The following is an 18544-nucleotide window of genomic DNA, read 5'->3' as shown; positions in this document are numbered from 1 at the left end:
GCTTATTTTATAGTCTGTATTACGGTTCAGACTAATTGCTGTTTTATTTGGAAGAACTTGAGGCATTTGAACTGCAACTGCTAGTTTATTGTTAATTACTAATAAAAAGACCCTAACAATAATATAGTATTTTAAATGCTCACCACCTTTGCTTTCTAATTTATGATACTTCAAAAAATATACTGTTGTAAGAGATAACAAGAAAAATGTCTTTTCCCCCAGCCGATATAAGACACAAATCAATGTAAAAGTATTTCTGCTCTTTGTTTCATTTAACGATAAACACACTGCGGATCTTTGAGGATGTAAAGGTAGAAGCATACAATTGTACAACATAAAATCCAGCCTTTCAGACAGGAAAATCTTAGCTTTTTACCTTTTAAGAGGATTTAGGAAACCTCTTCTTACAGCTAAAAATTGATGAGTAACTTTTAGTCCTGATAGAAATAATGGCGATGCACTTTGATTGTATGAAATTTATTGTTTGTTTGTTTTAATTTCTCTTTCTGTTTTGAAGATACTACAGACTGTGAGAAGTCCAGGCCAGAGACAAGCAATTGGTATTGAGGTAAGGGTTTCTGTCTACGTAGGCAGCTTTTCTGACCATCTGCATATGAGTTTGGGAAACACTTACAGAGGCTGCATCTGCTGCTCTCGGAAACCTTTGGAATAAGCGGAAACCTTTGGAATAAGCGCTGTCATTTCACTGCTGCTTAATTTACTCTCAGGCCTACTTGTAATTTCTGGAATTTTTATCCATTTATGAATCTAGTGCAGCTTCATACTAGTACCAGAGCAGCATTAAACCCTCAAATTCCTTAGGAGCACTTCTTATTAAGACTTTCCTATTTTCCTAATTTGGCCTCACTTTTATTACGTCTTAGTACAGCTCACTTCATTTTTTAATAAAAAGTGATAAATAGTATCACTATTTATGATAGTAAATGCAAAGTATGTAAATGTTGAAGCATATTTTCCAGTAGCTTGGAAATGAATGAAGAGTGTGTTGATGAACTGAAATGACAGTACTGTTGCTTCACTGCTTTTGCTTTGTTTGTGATGTACTGTAGACAAAAATGCAGCAAAGTCAATTCACTGTAAAGTAATTCACAGATGATGCTCTTACGTATTTGTTCTCATGTTTCTTCCTCCTTCAAAATCTTTTTTTCTCCTGTTTTTTCTGTTCTGTTGGGAAGGTTGAACTGAATGAGATTGAGTCCCGATGTGAGGAATATCCTTTAACCCGTGCCTTCTGTCGACTCATCAGCACGCTAGTGGAGAGTTCATTCCCCTCTAATTTGGGAGCAGGTCTCCGCCCACCAGGCTTTGATCCCTATCTCCAGTTCCTCAGGGACTCTGTGTTTCTCCGATTCCGCACCAGAGCTTACCGGAGAGCTGCTGAAAAAGTAATTTTTGTTTGAAAATCTTTTTTTAGGATGTAGTTAAAATTATTTGGCTCTGCTGATGTCTTACATCTGCCTGAAAAGCTGTGCAGGTTTGATGTAGCAGAGGAAACCTGGAGCAGTTCATAGTTTTGATTCTGTAAAACATGTGATTTTTCAACTCATGGGTCATCAGGATCTATAAGCTACTTCTAAGGAGCCTGTATAAAGTATCCTTTTTAAAAAAAAAAAGTTCATATTTCTGTTAAATTTCAATTTGCTATACAGGATTCTGCAACTCTACTACACGGCTAATGACTTCTGAACATCACATGCCCAAATCCACAAGTCAGATTTGTCCTTTCCTCATTGTTACTTCAGAGAATATTTCTGACTTGCTGAACCAAGGAATTTGAGTTTCTTTTGTGATCCTTCTGGATGAAAGCACATGCTAAATTGTATCCTGGAAGCTATTAATGATCTGTCACTAGCTGTATACTTATTAAAGACTCTTCATTGCTTGTAGTTTCAGTATACTAATATGTATATTTTATAATAGAGCCCAAAGTAGGCAGTAAATCTACTTTGGTGTTCCATTTTACTTCAGAAAGAAAGCTTGGCCATTCAAATTATTTAACATGATGAATTATAATTGTTGGATAGTATTTCAGAACTAGATAGTCATGCTGTACTTCTGATCTGGTACATCACTGCACTGCCTGTTGTATTCTTTGTCATCCTGGTCTTGTTGCTGCAGTATCAGTCTTATTCTGTGTATGACTTTTTTTTCTTCATTTTGTGATTATCTACAGTGGGAAGTAGCTGAGGTAGTTCTGGAAGTGTTTTACAAATTGCTGCGGGACTATGAACCTCAACTTGAAGATTTTGTGGACCAATATGTGGAGTTACAAGGTTAACTTGTTCATTTATTCACTGAAAAACAGAATTGTAACTTGCTTTGATGTCTTGCCTCTATCTTGTGGTCTTGTATAATGTATTTAAGCTGGTGGAAAGCTAGACCAAGGCTTTAAGATAGAAAGACGTTCAAAAAATGTCCACGTTATCAGGAGCTATGTTGCTGATTCAGTAGGGCTTCATGTACACTATTTCCTCCTTCCCTAGCTCTACTAGGAGGATATTTTCTGTGTCTCTTGCATTGCTGATTTGATTAATGAGCAGCATTTGATACTTAAGGACAAAACCAAGGTGATTTTTGTTCCTCTGGATTTCTTTGGTCTATACCTAAACCACCACTATTTATAGGGTTAATTTAAAGGTGTCAGTGTATTTGATATATCCTCTAATATTAATATTATTGATATATTAATTATTCAGAGCAGACAGTAGCAGTAGAATTATGAGCTGAAGTAATTTAATTCTGGACAACTATTCTTTAAAAGGCCAAAATAGATGGCAGTTAACTCATTATAGGAAAATTAAGCCTTATTTGGGCTGCAGATTTTTTTTAATACTAAGTTTCTTCTTTAACATTGAATGCCAGCCTGATGCCTGTGGATTTGCTTGTAGCAATAGAGAGCTATAAGAACCACTTCTTAAGTGAACAACAACTTTAAGACATACCTCTCCAGTGAGCTTGCCTCAATCTGGGAGGCCTCTGTGCCCTGTACATTGACAGACAGTTCTTGGGAGCTTAACTGGCTTGAGCAATTTCTGTTAGCTCATTCCTGTCCTCCGCTAATCTTCAGCTTGTGTGATTTGTGAGTTACATGGTGTATTGGAGAAACAGGTTAAAACTGATCTTTTTGACTAGATCCGTTTCCTGAACTGATTCAGAGTGTGGCTCCACAGTGGCATGGCATATCTATTGGCATGTTAGGGGACAGCACAAGCATGGAATGAATGGAAGGAGAAGGGGGTTGTTTAAGCTGATGCCAGACGAAACTACAGCCTCATTCTCACTTGCACGTTAAAAAAGATTCTTACTGCTCTCCTGCTTTTATCTACCGTAGTCTACTAGGAGACCAGATAAACCAGAAAAATGAGTCTTGACTTTTATTTTGTTTTATGAGAGTCTTTGACTTTTAGGCTAGTCATTTCATTTTTGCATACATTGTTGCAACAGACATGCAGGGATCTGTACACTATGAGCATCAGGGGTTCAGTGGACCTTCTCAGCGTTGATTTCTGGAAATGCTTTCTCCTCTCATCCAGGGTCTTCATGCAGGTTTGAGGTGATGGAAACTTTTTCCAGTTACTTTTCAGTCTTGCAAAGCCATTTATGTCAACGATAAAAGGAAAACTAGGGAAAATGTAGGCCTCCTCTGGAAGGAAATGGGAGACCCGGTTACTTGGGATATGGAGAAGGTTGAGGTACCCAGTGACTTTTTTTGCCTCAGTCTTCACCGGCAAGTGCTCTCTCTAGCCGCACTGCCGAAGTCACAGAAGGCAAAGACAGGGACTGGGAGAAAGAAGAACCAGCCTTTGTAGGAGAAGATCAGGTTCCAGACCGTCTAGGGAACGTGAAGGTCCACAAGTCCATGGGACCTGATGAGCTGCATCCACAGGTCCTGAGTGAACTGGTGGATGAAGTTGCAAAGCCACTATCCATCATAGTTCAGAAATTGTAGCAGTCTAGTGAAGTACCCACTGACTGGAAAAAGGGAAACATAACCCCATTTTTAAAAAGGGAAAAAAGGAAGACCCAGGGAACTACAGGCTGGTCAGTCTGACCTCTGTGCCTGGCAAGATCATGGAGCAGATCCTCCTGGAAACTATGCTCAGGCACATGGAAAATAAGGAGGTGATTGGTGAAAGCCACCATGGCTTCACTAAAGGCAAATCGTGCCTGACAAATTTGGTGGCCTTCTATGATGGGGTTACAGCGTTGGTGGACAAAGGAAGAGCGGCAAATATCATCTGCCTGGACTTGTGCAAGGCATCTGACACTGTCCCGCACGACATCCTTGTCGCTAAATTGGAGAGACATGGATTCGATGGATGGACCACTCGGTGGAGAAGGAATTGGCTGGATGGTCGCACTCGAAGAGTTGTGGTCAACGGCTCAATGTCCAAGTGGAGAACAGTGACGAGTGGCATTCCTCAGGGGTCGGTACTGAGACCAGCACTGTTTAACATCTTTGTCGGCGACATGGACAGCGGGATCGAGTGCACCCTCAGCAAGTTTGCCGACGACACCAAGCTGTGTGGTGTGGTCGACACGCTGGAGGGAAGGGATGCCATCCAGAGGGACCTTGACATGCTTGAGAGGTGGGCCCATGTGAACCATGTGAAGTTCAACAAGGCCAAGTGCAAGGTCCCGCACGTGGGTTGGTGCAATCCCAAGCACGACTGCAGGCTGGGCGAGGGATGGATTGAAAGCAGCCCTGAGGAGGACTTGGGGGTGTTGATTGATGACAAGCTCAACGTGAGCCGGCAATGCATGCTTGCAGCCCAGAAAGGCAACTGTGTCCTGGCCTGCATCAAAAGAAGTGTGACCAGCAGGTCGAGGGAGGTGATCCTCCCCCTCTAGTCCACTCTTGTGAGACCCCCACCTGGAGTACTGCATCCAGTTCTGGGGCCCCCAACATAAGAAAGACATCGAGCTGTTGGAGAGAGTCCAGAGGAGGGCCACGAAGCTGATCAGAGGGCTGGAGCACCTCTCCTATGAAGAAAGGTTGAGGGAGTTGGGGTTGTTCAGCCTGGAGAAAAGAAGGCTCTGGGGAGACCTAATTACAGCCTTCCAGTACTTAAAGGAGGTCTGCAAGAAGCTGGAGAGGGCCTGTTTCAAGGTTGTGTAGTCATAAGATGAGGGGTAATGGGTTTAAGCTGAAGGATGGTCGATTTAGATTAGATGTTAGGAAGAAATTCTTTGCTGTGAGGCTGGTGAGGCACTGGAACAGGTTGCCCTGAGAAGTTCTGGCAGCCCCATCCCTGCAAGTGTTAAAGGCTGGGTTGGATGGGGCTTTGGGCAACGTGGTCTAGTGGAGGGTGTTCCTGCCCATGGCCGGGGGGGTTGGAACTAGATGATCTTTAAGGTCCCTTCCAACCCAAACCATTCTATGATTAATGTAGCTCCACTGTGATACACAGTCGTAGTATTGATTTGAATCCAAGGTCAGATCTACTTAGGGAAAGTCTTAACAGGTTAATGTTGACATTGTGCTATTAGATATTGAAAAGTAATGGTAATTGCCATTACTACTCTTCCCAAAGTTCTAAAATTACCTAAATGAGTAATGTGTAAAGAAAACCTCTGAAGACTTTCTATGCAATATGTTTCATCTATTTAGACATTGCTTACAACAACAAGGACTGTTATGTTTTTAGCTCAGGCTAGCTTTAGTAATGGAAGTTTTTTCCATTAGATGTTAATTTTTTTTTCCCCTTTCTCTCTTTTCAGGAGAAGAAATAATAGCATATAAACCACCTGGATTCAATTTGATGTATCATCTATTGAATGAGTCCCCCATGCTGGAACTGTCCCTTAGTTTGCTAGAAGAAGGGGTTAAGCAGCTTGATACTTATGCTCCGTTTCCTGGTATGTGCCTGGAATTTATTTTTCATGTGAAGTTAAAATGCATACTAAGTAGAATTTAAAGCTGACACTGCGTATCTTCAACTTAATGTTGTTTCTCTTGCATATAGAATAATATGTTTTGTGGGAAATTTTCCTAGTAGTAAACAACTGACAAGTTCGTTCTTGGTGCACGGCTTGATGAATGAGGTTTATGAATGTAGTCTATTTAACTGCTCCTTTGTTTTTCTTATGGTTCTTTGTTGTTTGTGCACTGCAGGGAAGAAGCATTTAGAGAAAGCTGTACAGTATTGCCTTGCGCTTCTAAACTTAACCCTACAGAAGGAGAATCTTTTTATGGATCTGTTGCGGGAGAGCCACCTTTCCCTTATTGTCACACCACTGGAGCAGCTGCTTCAAGGAATCAATCCTCGCACTAAAAAGGCAGATCATGTGGTGAATATCGCTAGGTATGTGCAAAGTACTGAGAGGGGAGGAGTTTTGGAGACATGGAAATGTTTGGATCCTGGTCCTTTGATTAGTTTTACTAGTCAATGCTTCTCTTTGCACAGAGCATCTCTGAAAATTTTTTTGTGGGGGGAGGTGTCTTCACAGGTGGTATGATCTGTGTATGGTCTAGTGCAAGATTGGGATCTGCATTTCTTTAATTTATTTTTTCACCCTCGTCTTTTCTTCCTGGTTGCTGTATGTGCAGTGATTCTTTTGCATATAATATTCAATTTGCCCCAGATTTTGGTTGTCATAGAGTGAGAGAGTAAAACTTCATTTGGTTGCTACTTAAATTGTCCATTAGTTACTGTATTGGAAGTATCAGACTAGTAATCTGAAACTCAGTTTCAAATGTGAAACTTTAGGATTTCCGCTTCCCACTGACACCTTCTGTTACTGTTTGATTTTATAGTAACTTTACAGACAGGCCAACATAGATGAATAGTAGAATCGAATCCATAAAATGCAGTGATATTCTGACATGGAATGAGCTAAAAAGTTAAACTCTTTCTATATACCTGTTTTTGTCTTTCATTTATATTACTTTTTTCATGTAACAGTAGTCGACAAATAGTTTAAGAAAAAGCATGCCCTTTAAGATGTTTTTAAATTATTTTTTTTAATCTTGCCTATTTTGGGTATGTGCAGTAGTTGATTTTAGCTAGTTTTGGTTTTCAGTGATGTTCATTTCTATGTGATCTGAAGGTATTTTCTCTGTTTCTTGTGTGAGCCTCTGATCAGCTGTGTTAATTTATCCTGCAGTTTTTGAGGTAGACTTTGGATAAGAAGAATGGAAAAAATTTCAGGAGGGATTATTATCACTACTCAGCCTATTGCCCTCCTTTTGATGGAGTAGCGTTAAGTGCTTCATATAGTGTTAAATTTTATTTGTAGCTTTAACGTTTTCTCATGTAGTTTGATTTATAAATGTTCTAAATGTTGTTTAATTTCTCATCTGTACATTACCATCCTGAAACAGTAAAATTCTCAACAATTTCATTACAATAATCTTGTATTTTTGAAGGTATCTTTATCATGGAAACAGCAATCCAGAACTGGCTTTTGAAAGTGCCAAGATTTTGTGCTGTATTTCTTATAATTCCAACATCCAGATAAAGCTAGTTGGTGATTTCACACATGATCAGGTAACCCCTTTCTTTGGATCTGGAAACAGAAACTAGTGGAGAAATACAGGTGCTTTAAAGGATAGGTTTCTAGATAAAGTACATTAAAACTGTATTTTGTCTACTTAGCTCTAAGTCTTTTACAGTGGCATTGTGAAAAGCAACTACTTCATTAATTGGAAAAAAAAAAACCAAACAACAAAATCATGAATGTTTGCAAGAAGGAAAAGGACAATATTCTTTTAGATACCAAAACTACTTCTTGACTTTATAGTCTTTAACCTATGGGGACAATTTAGCATATGTAACAACAGTAGATTATTTCTTTTTCTGTTCAGTGGCTAATTACTAACCTATGCTTAGAACAGCTATGACTCTTAACTCCTGCTTATTAACTAGATTATATAATTTTTGTCTAGAACTTGTATCAACTTAAATGGAGGGAATTATGAAAGGTATTGTTTTCAATAATCTTAAAATCCTCTTCATTTCCTTCCTTTCATTGTTGAATACAGAGTATTAGCCAGAAGCTGATGGCTGGGTTTGTGGAATGTTTGGACAATGAAGATGCAGAAGAATTAATAAACCCAGATGAGGGTATGTAAAAAGCTTTTTAATAATGACTTACACTGTTGTCTTTTGCGTAGATGACATTAATGAAGGAGGTGAAGAAAGTGATTTTAAGTCAGAAAACCCTTTCTTGTTTTTTGTAGAATTGGACCTCTAACAGCATGAAAAGCACCTATGTCTTGTTAAGATATGTTCATAGTATGATGAGCCAACTACAAACTGAGTCTGTTTTAAGAAGACGAGTACCTAACATTGTTTTGGATGTATTATTTAGAGCTGTATTAATAGTAATTTGAAATTTAGTTCTTGTATCCCTCTATGCTAAAATAAGTTGATGCCTTAGCTTTCTTGTATTGAACTTAAAGGCTCTGAGGATTATTCCATTAAATGGATTTCTTCATTATTCACCTCGTATCTTTCTTTTTTTTTTTTTTTTTTTTTTTTTTTTTTTTAAAATCAAGAGCTGGAGCCTGAAAAGAAGCGGGCACGAATCCATCACGAAACAAGGATCCATATTCTGAATCTCCTTATCACCTCTCTTGAGTGTAGTCCTCCCAGCCTTGCTTTGTATCTCTTGGGATATGAACTAAAGAAACCTGTCAGCACTACAAATCTGCAAGATCCAGGTATGAAGAGGAAAAGTTAATGGGGACATAGCATTTAATCAGTTCTGTTACCAACACTGAGAATATTTATTGGAAAATTCATGGGGAGAAGCAGTTCCTCTTAAGATTAAGAATAAAACAACAGGCCTTGTTCTAATCCTTAAAAGCTAAATTGAAAGATATGTTGATATCCAAATGCAGCATTTAAACAGCTTCAGGATTTGATCCTTTAAGTCGGATTTTGGAACAAACTTGAAATTAGAGTTGTGGGGGAAAATGATAATTTAGAAATGAAACCTTAATTTATTTACTATTTTATGCAGTGTAGTTGTGTCCACAGTACAAAGAAATCTGTTACCTATGACAGCATGGGAATCTACAGAGCAGATTGTCACTTTGAACTAGTTATACTACTTGACTACTATCCTGTCCCTCCTCAACCTCCTGTTTAAAATTAAGTATAGGGAAAAAAACCAGTTTTACTCTTTAATGTTGTAAAAGAAAACCTTTTAGAATATGTGGGTTTTCATTCTACTGCTAGGTATATTAATATATTTATGTATTCATAATATATATATGATAATATGAACTTTAAAGCAACAGGAGTGACGTTGCTAATGTTTCTTGAATTGGTGAGAAAAAATAGTGTGTTAGTATGTGTCTTGTTTGCCTCCTCAGCTTCTAACTTGTATTCAGTACAAGACAGACATTGATAAACTTGAGCAAGTTCAGCAGAGATGGTCAGGGGGCTGGAGCACTCGACCTCTGAGGAGAAGCTGAGGGGATGGGACTTCTTCAGCCTGGAGAGGAGAAGGCTTTGGGGGGACCTAATAGCAGTCTTCGAATACCTGCAAAGAGGTTAATGAGAGGACAAAGCCAGGCTCTTCAGAGGTGTGTGGCAGGAAGATGACAGAGAGTGGGCATAAATTATAGAATCATAGAATCGTTTAGGTTGGAAAAGACCGTTAAGATCATCGAGTCCAACCATAAACCTAACACTGCCAAGTCCCACTAAACCATGTCCCAAATTGAAACAAGAGAGGCCCAACTGGATCTAGGAGAAACTTTTTCACTATGATGACAGTGAAGCAGTGGAGTGGGTTGGCCAGAGAGGTCATGCAGTCTTCATGCTTGGAAGTTTTCAAGACCCAACTGTATAAAGCTATGAACAATCTAGTCTGATATCATGACTGAGTAGTAGTTTGGAGTTGACACATCCTGGAGTCCTTTCCAATCTGAAGGATGAGATTCTTTCTTAACTGTTTTAAAGGATGTTTTATATGAACATGTTTGAACAAACATTTGAGTTTAGCTATTTAGAGAAGAATGTTTCTCATTATCTCCAGGTTTGTGTTGGACGCTGTGGCTCAGCAGTCTTTAGCCCTTCATAGTTCTAAATGAAAGGTAGATAGGACCTGAATTTTATTTGGGAAAAAAGTCTTAAAGTTATTTAATATATCAGAAAGATGAAAAAAAAAGATGCCAACATTTTTTTTTTTTTTTCTTCACCTTCAAAGTAGCTTACAATTGCAGAGCATGTTTTGGATATTTTGAAATTCCATAGTTACAGAATACAGGTAACTGATCTGCACCCACCCAGTTTTACAGGGTATCATATGTTAGGTCAGTGGTAGGGGACTTTGTCTCAAAGCTGTGAGAGAGCCTTGAACACGTCTTTTGAATTATCCCATTAATAATGTGAAGAAATAATGACTATAAGCCATTTGCCTCAAGATAATAGTTTCCTACTAAAGCATAAATTAGTGTCCCAACAGAGGAGATGATTTCCCTTGTAAGAACTGTGGTTATTAATGCCTTTACTGCTTCAGGACATCTTTCTGGGTTGATTAAAGAATTAATTTGCTAAAGGAAGAATGCAAAAAGACGTATTTTTTATTTCAGTATTAAAATCTCCTCCCCCTTCCCCTTGGTTGCAGTGTTAGGTGCCTTTAGGAGCATTAGTCATAAAGTAGCTGTAGTTGTAAAATAAAGACTGGAATTTAAAGCTTTTTAACTGGATACTTATTTGACAATTTCAAAGTTTAAGAGCAAGAATTAAAATTTTCATTCGGTTCGTGCAGAATATTAAAAAATAAATTGAATCTCTTTTTTTTTTTTTTATAGAACTGAAGAGAAAGTTCTTAAATAAGTTTTGATTGCATAATTTATTGTCTTTCACCAGCATCTCAAAATCCTACAGACTAATGAAAACTTTTGTAGTTAGATTTTTGCTGAAAAACAGTTTCTGCTTTTATTTTAAAAAACTTTGCCAGATATTTTTGCTGTAGCTCTGTGGAGCAGTATAATGCAGCACAAGGTATCTAAACAATTTAGTTTCTGTAATTCTGTGTACTAACCTATATTTTCCATGGAGGCAAGTAAAATCAAGAATGTTTAGATTTTTTTTGGTATTTTAAGGTGTCTTGGGTTGCCCACGAACTTGCCTTCATGCTATTTTGAACATATTGGAGAAGGGTACTGAAACAAGGAATGGGCCTACAGCAGTTCGGGAGTCTCCTCATCTAGCAGAACTCTGCTACCAGGTATTCAGCATGTTTTCTGTTTGCATATGCTGAAAGTAAGCTCTAAATAAAATTAGCTACTTCTTCATTGGTGAACACAGATGATTGATGATTTTGATAATAGTTTCATTTTTAAAATGCATCTGTCAATTCTTTTATATGCATTGAACTCTTTCTGTTCAAACTTTTTCTGTGTGAAAAAGCGTTATCTTGTAGCAACACAGAAAATAAAGAATCTACACTCATGTCAGAGCTTGGAATTGGGATATACTTATAAAACTAATAATCTAAATATTTTTGGTGAGCCTTTGAATCTGTTGTGACCATGTGCCATTTTTTTAAATTTATTTTTGGAACTGCAGTTTACCAGCAAGTAAGATAACAAATAATCCCAAAGAAACCAACAAAATTCTCTTCTTTATTCCGTAGCAGTGACATAATGTATATATGTATGTCTGAGGGGGTGAGATGGGGAAGACAGCTGAATTGGATGTATGTGCAAAGCAGCTGATGTTTGGCCTTAAGTCATATAATCATATAATTACATACCTGTATCTTGTTGAAAATCTGTGGAATCTAGAAAAGATTTCAAACATTATTAAAAATGAAAGTGGCCATACTGTAGAAGGAGGGGAAAAAAAAAAAATTACGCTTCCTGCATTGGTGAACCTGGAGACTGAAAAAATCACTCATTTTTAAGTGAGCTGAACAAACAAAAAGACTTATATAGTGGCATGTTGCGGGCAAATAGCTGTTGTAATCATCCACATGCTGGTAGGTAGTCCTTTAAGTCCTTGTCATAATTCAACATCTGTTATAAATAATATATTCGGTTTTGGAGTAAGCTGATGGAAAAATTACCTGTATTTATAGTAAGATTGTTTGAGCTGTAAAATAGTGTTATGCATCTTTTGATTTGGTGGATGGTTTGGTTTTAACCATAAATGGATATCTACTGTTTTTAATTGTCAGGTGATCTATCAGTTGTGTGCATGCTCTGACACATCAGGTCCAACTATGAGATATCTGAGGACCAGTCAGGATTTCTTATTCACTCAGCTGCAGTATTTGCCATTTTCTATCAAAGGTAATTTTTATGCTAAGATAAGATTGCACATGCTTAAAATTCAATGCATTTTTTGACTTCCTAGGAATCACAGGAGAAATGTAGGTAGCATTATTAAACTGAATTAGTTACTGGCTTTGCTAACCTTTTAATTCCGCAAAGATTGAACCCTGCCTATTTAGGAAGTTCAGATTACCAGCGCTGAACTCTTGTAAAAGAATGTTAGTTTTGGAATGCATCAATTCTCCAGAAGCAAATCCTAATCAATATTTCAATTATCATTGTAGTTTTGTTAGATTACAGAAAAAAAATTATATTTTTAAAAGTAGGAATGCTACAAAGAACTCAGGGAATTGAAGGCTGGTGATTGTAACCACCTCTATCTTCTCTTCCTTTGAATAAAGAACTTTTATTTGGTGATGGCATTAATTTTTAAGTTAACAGATGTGTTTTTAATGTTTCAGACCAACATTTCTCAGGTGTCTTAAAGTGAATAAGTACATTTATTGAGTTTATCAGATGCTTGACCACTAGTCCTTTAAGTGATAGTAAACTTAGCATTCAAATATATTTATCCAGAATGGGTAAAGCATGTTAGATGATTCTTATATAACGTAACAATCTAAATTAGATAAATATAGAATATGAAGGTTCTTAGAGACCCATGTTCCAGCCTTATCAACTTTGATTATAGTTGTTTTTGTGTAAATGTCTGATTATTTTCACTGGAACTTTAACTGACCCTATTTGTTCATGAAGCACTGCATTCTCCACAATGACTGTTAGTATGGGTTATATCCAGATTTTTTTGTGTACGTGTATACTCTTAGTTGTATGTATGTGTATGATTTGTTTTCACAATAACCATATGTTCATTTAATGACTTTTGTCAGATCTCTGTCCTTCTTTTGTAAACAAATGATGGGCAGATAATAAGTAATGACATCCTCTAAAAACTTTCTCCAATGAAAAATGCTTTCCTTGGATTAAGTCGTATTATTTATGTTCAATATTGTAATTGTTTCCTTATCCTCATCCAGAACATGAGATTTCAACACTGAACCAAATGTCTTGGCTGATGAAGACCGCGGCTATAGAAATGCGAGTGACATCGCTGAACCGCCAGCGCTCCCACACACAGAGACTGCTGCATCTGCTGCTTGATGACATGCCTGTGAAACCGTACTTGGGTAAGAGGGATTTATTGAGAGGACACAAATAAGCTTGAATAAATGGGAGTATGAGGGGCTTTATTTGAATTCTTTTCTCTATAAGCTCATGACACTTCATTTGTGATACTGTGTCTGCAGTTGCCATTGGAGAGATGGGAAGAAAGATGATGGTGATTGTAGACTCCAAAATGAAAGCAATCAAGGCATCTTTTTGTTCATTGCTGTTTTGTCTTTGTTTCATTTCTGAAACATCTCAGTGTATACACTGATAGAAAAAAATAAACATAGTTTATGCGGTAGGAGAGGGGAATATAATTAAAATTATAAAATAATTTATTTTAGAATGTAATCCATAGTTGTTAATGTGTAGAGAGGTGGAGGGTCGTCTTTAGTAATAATTTTATACAAAATTTTCTCAGTCTTGACTTCTTTCTGTCTGTCACATATTTTCAACTGTCTCTCACAAAAGATAGTAGCTACAGGTCAACTTGGCTTTTGGCATTATAACATCACAATGATATTTCATTCTAATGTGATGTAAAATGTGATGTTAAATAAAAAGACAAGATTTCAAAGTTTCAGAAGAGAGTAGAAGTGAATAAAGAGAAATGGAAACAGGTGACGATAAATCTCTTTAGGTAAAGAAAATAAAGAGAATAACTGGAAGATATCAGAGTATCATGGGCTGCAGCAGTATGATGTTTCCTACTCACTTTTATAGGTCTGAATGCTATCTCTCCATCCTTATGGAGATATGAATATGGAAAACTGTCCAGATGCCCTACTCATTTTACAAAGTTCATTATTCAACTGCAAAGTTCAACTGCATTATTCATACTGTAGGGCGGGGTGTCTTTTTAGGCATTTCTAGTGCTGTCTAATCCGTACTTAATAATTGGCTAACTTCTGTGAGATAAGTATTGTTTTCATTTTATTAACACTCAAAGCTGTATTTGTATTAGACTTTCATGTGAAAGGTTTGTCAGTGTGTGCTCTGTCTTTCTCTTTCAGTAGGTGGTATTTTTCTCTTAATTTTTTTAAAAATAATTTATTTATTCTGTTTCATTACCTTCAGCTGATGGTGAAGGAGGGATGGAAGATGAAAGTCGATCAGTCAGTGGGTTTCTCCACTTCGACACTGCTTCCAAAGGTAAGCATATTATGCCTGCTGATTATTTCTCAGTAAAGTTTTTCTGATACTGAATGGGGAGAGAGCTGCCTCTAGAAAGTACACTTTGAAAAATAAAATAATAGACTGTCTAAACAGCAGCAGTACATGGAACAGTTTTATTTAGTGTGGGGAAAAAAATGAATTTTAGAACCTTGACGTAGATGGGTGGAGTGAGTGGAAAATACTGGACTGGAAAGGAAGTTAGAAGAGTCTGTATTTAAGTATCTGTGGAAGGGCAGAATGGGAGGGTGGCAGTCTATAAATTTACTGCTAACAGTAAAAGCAGGGAGACTGTTGCTAAGGCTGAACATGGCAAAGAATATAAACCCCAAGTAAAAAACTTCAGATTCCTTACCATGTTTCTAAGTCTCAACAAAGGACTGCATGGTTCTCATTGAAAACCAGCCTGCTTTTATTTAGGAGAAAAAAAATAGAATCTTGTATTTGTAAATATTGGATTACATGCATACATAACAGGAGAACAATACAGTATAACACAAGTTAAGGATTTCAGGCTCTAAAAATATTTTTAAGACCCTTATATAGATTGATGGCACTTTCTGAAGATTTAATATTTTCTTTTGAAACTGTACACATTAAGATTTGGATTTATAAAGGTAAGTTAGGCTCCCATTGTCAATTGTTTTCGTTTTCCCCTTGATATTTCTGAATACAGTTTGAATTGATGTATATTTCCAGTACGCAGGAAGATCTTAAGTATCCTGGATTCAATTGACTTCAGTCAGGACATTCCAGAGCCTTTACAGCTGGATTTTTTTGACCGAGTTCAGATTGAACAAGTCATTGCTAATTGTGAGCACAAGAACGCACGTGGACAAGTGGTCTGCAATGTCAAGGTGCGCAGTGGTCTGTGTTCTCAAGTTGCATGTGCTATTTTGTATCTTAATAACAACAATAAAATTATCAGTGTATTAATAATACTTTGAAACTTGCTTGCACATAAAAAGTATAGCTGTTTCAGACATGTGCATAACATGCAAACTATTTCGATTAGTTTATTTCTTTTTCTGCATTGCACATGCTTATTTCTCATTTGAAGTAGACAGATGCATCAGTTTAAGGCACTTTCAGGAAATATTTTCTATCTTAATGTTTTTCCCATCTTGGAACACCCAAGTGATATTGCAGATGTGACATCTGCCTTATGTATTTCATTGGTCTTCAGTACACAACTATGTAGTACTACACAAGTGTACGTAATTATGTACTCAATATAGTTGTGTGCTGCAGTAGATCTTAGAGGCTTTAGTTAAGATAGTGTCACATTGTGATGAGTGCTTGATAAGTGTATGATAAATAGCCCTGAAAAACTTGTGGTCTGAGAGGCAAGGGACAGAGCAGGAGCAGAATGTAATGTAAAAGTGATAGGAATGCAGCTATTCCATATTAGGAACAAGCTATTCTATGTTGTAAAATGTATTTTAGACTTGAGAGGAAACAAACCCTTCCTTTTGTGCAAGAGGGCTATAGTGGAGGTTGAAGAGGAAAGGGATTGTGATGTGTTAGAAGAGCTCATGAAAGGACAGAACAACTTAGGACCAGAAGGAAATTAATGAGTGCAAAAATGAGAAATGCAGTGAGCAAGGAGAGAGACTAGACAGCTGAAAGTATTGCACTTAGAGAATAACGTATGGGAAAAAACCTAAAAATTTAGTAAAACTTACTTGAATCTCAGTCCTTCAGTTGTATCTGTCAGAAGGCTAATTGCAAGGTCCCCAAAGCCAAGTGCAAGGTCCTGCAAGTGGGTCGGCGCAATCCCAAGCACAACTACAGGCTGAGTGGAGAATGAATTGAGAGCAGCCCTGAGCAGAAGGACTTGGGGGTGTTGGTTGATAAGAAGCTCAACATGAGCCGGCAATGTGCAATTGCAGCCCAGAAAGCCAACCGTATCCTGGGCCGCATCAAAAGAAGCATGACCAGCAGATCGAGGGAGGTGATTTTGCCCCTCCGCTCTCATGAGACCCCACCTGGAGTACTGCATCCAGCTCTGGGGGCCCCAGTACAGGAGAGACATTGAGCTGTTGGAGCAAATCCAGAGGAGGGCCACAAAGCTGATCGGAGGGCTGGAGCACCTCTCCTGTGAGGACAGGCTGAGAGAGTTGGGGTTGTTCAGCCTGAAGAAGAGAAGGCTCCAGGGAGACCTAATTGTGGCCTTCCAGTACCTGTAGGGGCCTACAGGAAAGATGGTGAGGGACTGTTTATCAGGGAGTGTAGTGATAGGACAAGGGGTAATGGGTTTAAACTAGAAGAGAGTAGATTTAGATTAGATGTTAGGAGAAACTCTTTACTGTGAGGGTGGTGAGGCACTGGAACAGGTTGCCCAGAGAGGTTGTGGATGCCCCCTCCCTGGAAATGTTCAAGGCCAGGTTGGATGAGGCTTTGGGCAACCTGGTCTAGTGGAGGGTGTCCCTGCCCGTGACAGGGGGGTTGGAACTAGCTGATCTTTATGGTCCCTTTCAACCCGAACCATTCTATGATTCTGTGATTTCGTAGGCATCTCCTAAATACTTTTAGGAAGGACAAATACATCTTCTGTGTCATTAAAGCTTTTTTTTTTAATTTAACTTTTTAATTTCAGTACCTTCACAGGGTTCTGGTTGCAGAAGTCAATGCCCTTCAAGGAATGGCAGCAATAGGCCAGAGACCTTTACTTATGGAGGTAAGTATAGAGAAAGTAAAGTACTGTGTGTTATTGCCCTTGACGGATTTCATATACAGTCAAGCAGTAAGCTTTGAAAGCTTGTGGATTTGAGTCCTAACTTTGAGTTGGTAATTCCTGGAGGAAAAAAAAAAAGACATTAAATTTTGATAAGATAAACTACTTCTTAACGTACTGTTCTCTAAACAACAGACTGGGAGTCTGTTTTCTTTTTCCTTGAACCTCTTCCCTCCCCATTAGTGATATCAATTGCAGGTCCCACCCCACTGTACAGAAAGCAGTACATACTGATGTCAAGATTGGCTGTTGACAAGTACAGTGTGTAGCAGCCAAGTTCATCTTGCCTTTCTGTCACAGGGGATGCCAATTTATTTCTCCTTTCTTCTACACAGCTGTAGTTTCAGTGAACTTGGAACTTAACTATTTCCTGAGGTTCCTGCCATCTTATAAATTTAGTTGAAATTGGTTAAATGGATTTGAAAGTTGAAGGATGAAGGAGAAATGACTCAGACTAAAATGGGAAGAAAATGCACAAATTTTTCATAGTTGTTTTTGTTTTGATTTTAAAGTGTATGTTAGAAAAGCATTTCCCTGATTAATTTTTTTTTTTTTTAATACAAGCTTGAGACATTCATAATGGAAAGGCCTTGTGAAAAGCAGCTTAGAAATGGATGGGCCTATCTTGTTAAAATGATTAATAGTAGCTTTTCCTCTGATAAGCTGAAGACTTACCTTTCTTCCCCTCCCTGCAAAGACTATTACTAATAGCTAAAATTGTCATCTTGAAATCTGTCTTTGCCATTAACGTCTTTTAGCATATTATAACTCAATTTCTTTGTCATGGGTGTTCAGGAGATCAACACTATCCTGCAGTACGTAGTGGAGCGGAACAAGCTGCTGCAGTGCCTCCACGCTAAGAGGCATGCTTTAGAGTCATGGAGACAACTGGTGGAAATTATACTCACTGCCTGCCCCCAGGATCTCATACAGGCTGAGGACAGACAACTGATTATCCGCGATCTACTGCAGGATGTCCATGACAAGGTAATACTGTACTGGAAATCAGACCTCTCCTTGAACTTTGTTGCTCTGTGCTTTTATGTGAAAGAGAAACTACTCTTCAAGTAGCATTCTTTATGGTAATAAAAAAAAAATATTTGTCTGCCTTTAGTATTCTTTTAAGTTTTCTGATTGCTACTGTGCTGAAGTTGAATGCACTGTGAACAGAGGGTATACTCTGTATTCTTGCATACCTACTGTTGAACTAT

General features: G+C 37.9%; 1 protein-coding gene across 2 annotated transcripts in view; it reads left to right on the top strand.

Moving 5' to 3' along the window:
• The window catches only part of NUP205 (nucleoporin 205), a 54655-nt gene that overhangs the window by 21385 nt on the left and 14726 nt on the right, over positions 1-18544 (top strand). For both annotated transcript variants that reach the window (XM_075749704.1, XM_075749696.1), the window contains exons 14-28: positions 518-568; positions 1197-1406; positions 2195-2294; positions 5743-5880; positions 6137-6326; positions 7391-7511; positions 8006-8087; positions 8522-8686; positions 11084-11208; positions 12160-12274; positions 13294-13443; positions 14501-14575; positions 15296-15453; positions 17196-17276; positions 18129-18320. In XM_075749704.1, coding sequence (XP_075605819.1) covers positions 518-568; positions 1197-1406; positions 2195-2294; positions 5743-5880; positions 6137-6326; positions 7391-7511; positions 8006-8087; positions 8522-8686; positions 11084-11208; positions 12160-12274; positions 13294-13443; positions 14501-14575; positions 15296-15453; positions 17196-17276; positions 18129-18320 — 1953 coding nt within the window. The remainder of the gene's footprint in view (positions 1-517; positions 569-1196; positions 1407-2194; positions 2295-5742; positions 5881-6136; positions 6327-7390; positions 7512-8005; positions 8088-8521; positions 8687-11083; positions 11209-12159; positions 12275-13293; positions 13444-14500; positions 14576-15295; positions 15454-17195; positions 17277-18128; positions 18321-18544) is intronic.

The sequence above is a fragment of the Balearica regulorum genome, chromosome 1 (genome assembly GCF_011004875.1).
Source record: "Balearica regulorum gibbericeps isolate bBalReg1 chromosome 1, bBalReg1.pri, whole genome shotgun sequence".
In the NCBI taxonomy this organism is placed as follows: domain Eukaryota; kingdom Metazoa; phylum Chordata; class Aves; order Gruiformes; family Gruidae; genus Balearica; species Balearica regulorum.
This window is presented reverse-complemented; position numbering and strand designations above follow the sequence as displayed.